The 1,402-nt window shown below is 44.8% G+C and overlaps 1 protein-coding gene across 3 annotated transcripts in view; it reads right to left on the bottom strand.

Moving 5' to 3' along the window:
* The window catches only part of Slc7a2 (solute carrier family 7 member 2), a 60,589-nt gene that overhangs the window by 16,048 nt on the left and 43,139 nt on the right, over positions 1-1,402 (bottom strand). For all 3 annotated transcript variants that reach the window (XM_013352013.2, XM_005362546.3, XM_026786912.1), the window contains exon 5: positions 977-1,110. In XM_013352013.2, the coding sequence (XP_013207467.1) occupies positions 977-1,110 (134 nt within the window). The remainder of the gene's footprint in view (positions 1-976; positions 1,111-1,402) is intronic.

Here is a 1,402-nt window from a genome sequence, read left to right as displayed (position 1 = left end):
CAAATCCCCCTCCTTGGACTTCCTGTGGCTCAAATCCCCCTCCTTGGACTTCCTGTGGCTCAAATTCCCCTCCTTGGACTTCCTGTGGCTCAAATTCCCCTCCTTGGACTTCCTGTGGCTCAAATCCCCCTCCTTGATGGTCGTTCTACCATGTTTTTGTCCCTTTTGCATTCTTAGTGAGCTCTATCTATTTCCTATAAAGATTCCCTTCTCTTCTCCAGGATACGACACTATTAACAAAAAAAAATGATCCAAATAGCAGAGGGCGAAGAGAAGAATGGAACATACAAGTCAGTTTCCTACTTGCAAAAGGCTGGATGGTCGGGGAGGGGGAGACACACGAGCACTCTTAAGTGTTTAGGTCTTGAATGGTGGTTGATGTCATTTGGAAAACAGCTACACTGGTATTCTGTGAGCTTTTGAACTGCAAGGCTTCAAACAAACTTATTTACTCATTTATACGAAACTTTAGTTTCTATAAAAAAATTATCAGAATATGCCTCTTACAAGATTAATGTTTGAAGCTACCCAGACAGAGTCAGTTACAAGGCTGTGCAACTGGAAAGCTCAAAAAAAACTCTGGGATGGGTATCACCTGGGATAAAGAGAAAAGAATTGGTATAGTATTTTGGCTGGTGAATGAAAAGACCATTTAAGACAATGACTATCTGGAAGGGACAGAGCTCTAAGTCAAAAGGTTACAGATAGATTCCTCATCTGATCAGCCAGATGTGTTGTCTTTGGTGGTCATCACACTGTCCTCAGGGGAGGTGCTGCCCTTGACAGGACAGACACCAGTGCTCTGAGACTTACACCACATGGCTTTTGTGTCAGATGTAACATGGGTTGAAGGTGGATCTGGAGTTGGTACCCTTCCCACCCCACATCTCATCCTGTCTCCTTGACCCTCTGCTGCACATGTAGCTATGCCTGTGGTACCCTTTCATTCTAATTCTCGAGGAGACACTGCCCGTACCAGTGGTTGCAATGCAGTCAAATCCCACAAAGGCATAAAAGCAAGTTGCAGCACCAGCCAAAGTTCCTGTGAAGCCATAGGGCATAAAACCACCAGCCCCATAGAGGCTCGTGCCATTTTCAGAAGGCGGTTCTCTGAAGGAAAGAACAGACACAGTCAGCCACTTCATGGACACTGTACCTTCTGATGATTTCTCTCCAACCACGTTCTTGGAAGGCTGATGTTGCTCGTTGTCTCTTTGGAGCTAATGTTCATAAAATCCAAAATTTTATTCTGTCATCTTGGTCTGGAGAACATGATAGATTCCCTCACAATAACCTCTATGTCACTGACATCCAACTACAGGCTATTCAACAGCAAATACAGAAGGCCCAGACCAAAGTGTGTGTGTGTGTCTGTGTGTGTGTGTGTGTGTGTGTGTGTGTG

The sequence above is a fragment of the Microtus ochrogaster genome, linkage group LG7_11 (genome assembly GCF_000317375.1).
Source record: "Microtus ochrogaster isolate Prairie Vole_2 linkage group LG7_11, MicOch1.0, whole genome shotgun sequence".
Classification (NCBI taxonomy): domain Eukaryota; kingdom Metazoa; phylum Chordata; class Mammalia; order Rodentia; family Cricetidae; genus Microtus; species Microtus ochrogaster.
Note: the sequence above shows the minus strand (reverse complement) of the source record. Positions and strands in the feature narration are given on the sequence as shown.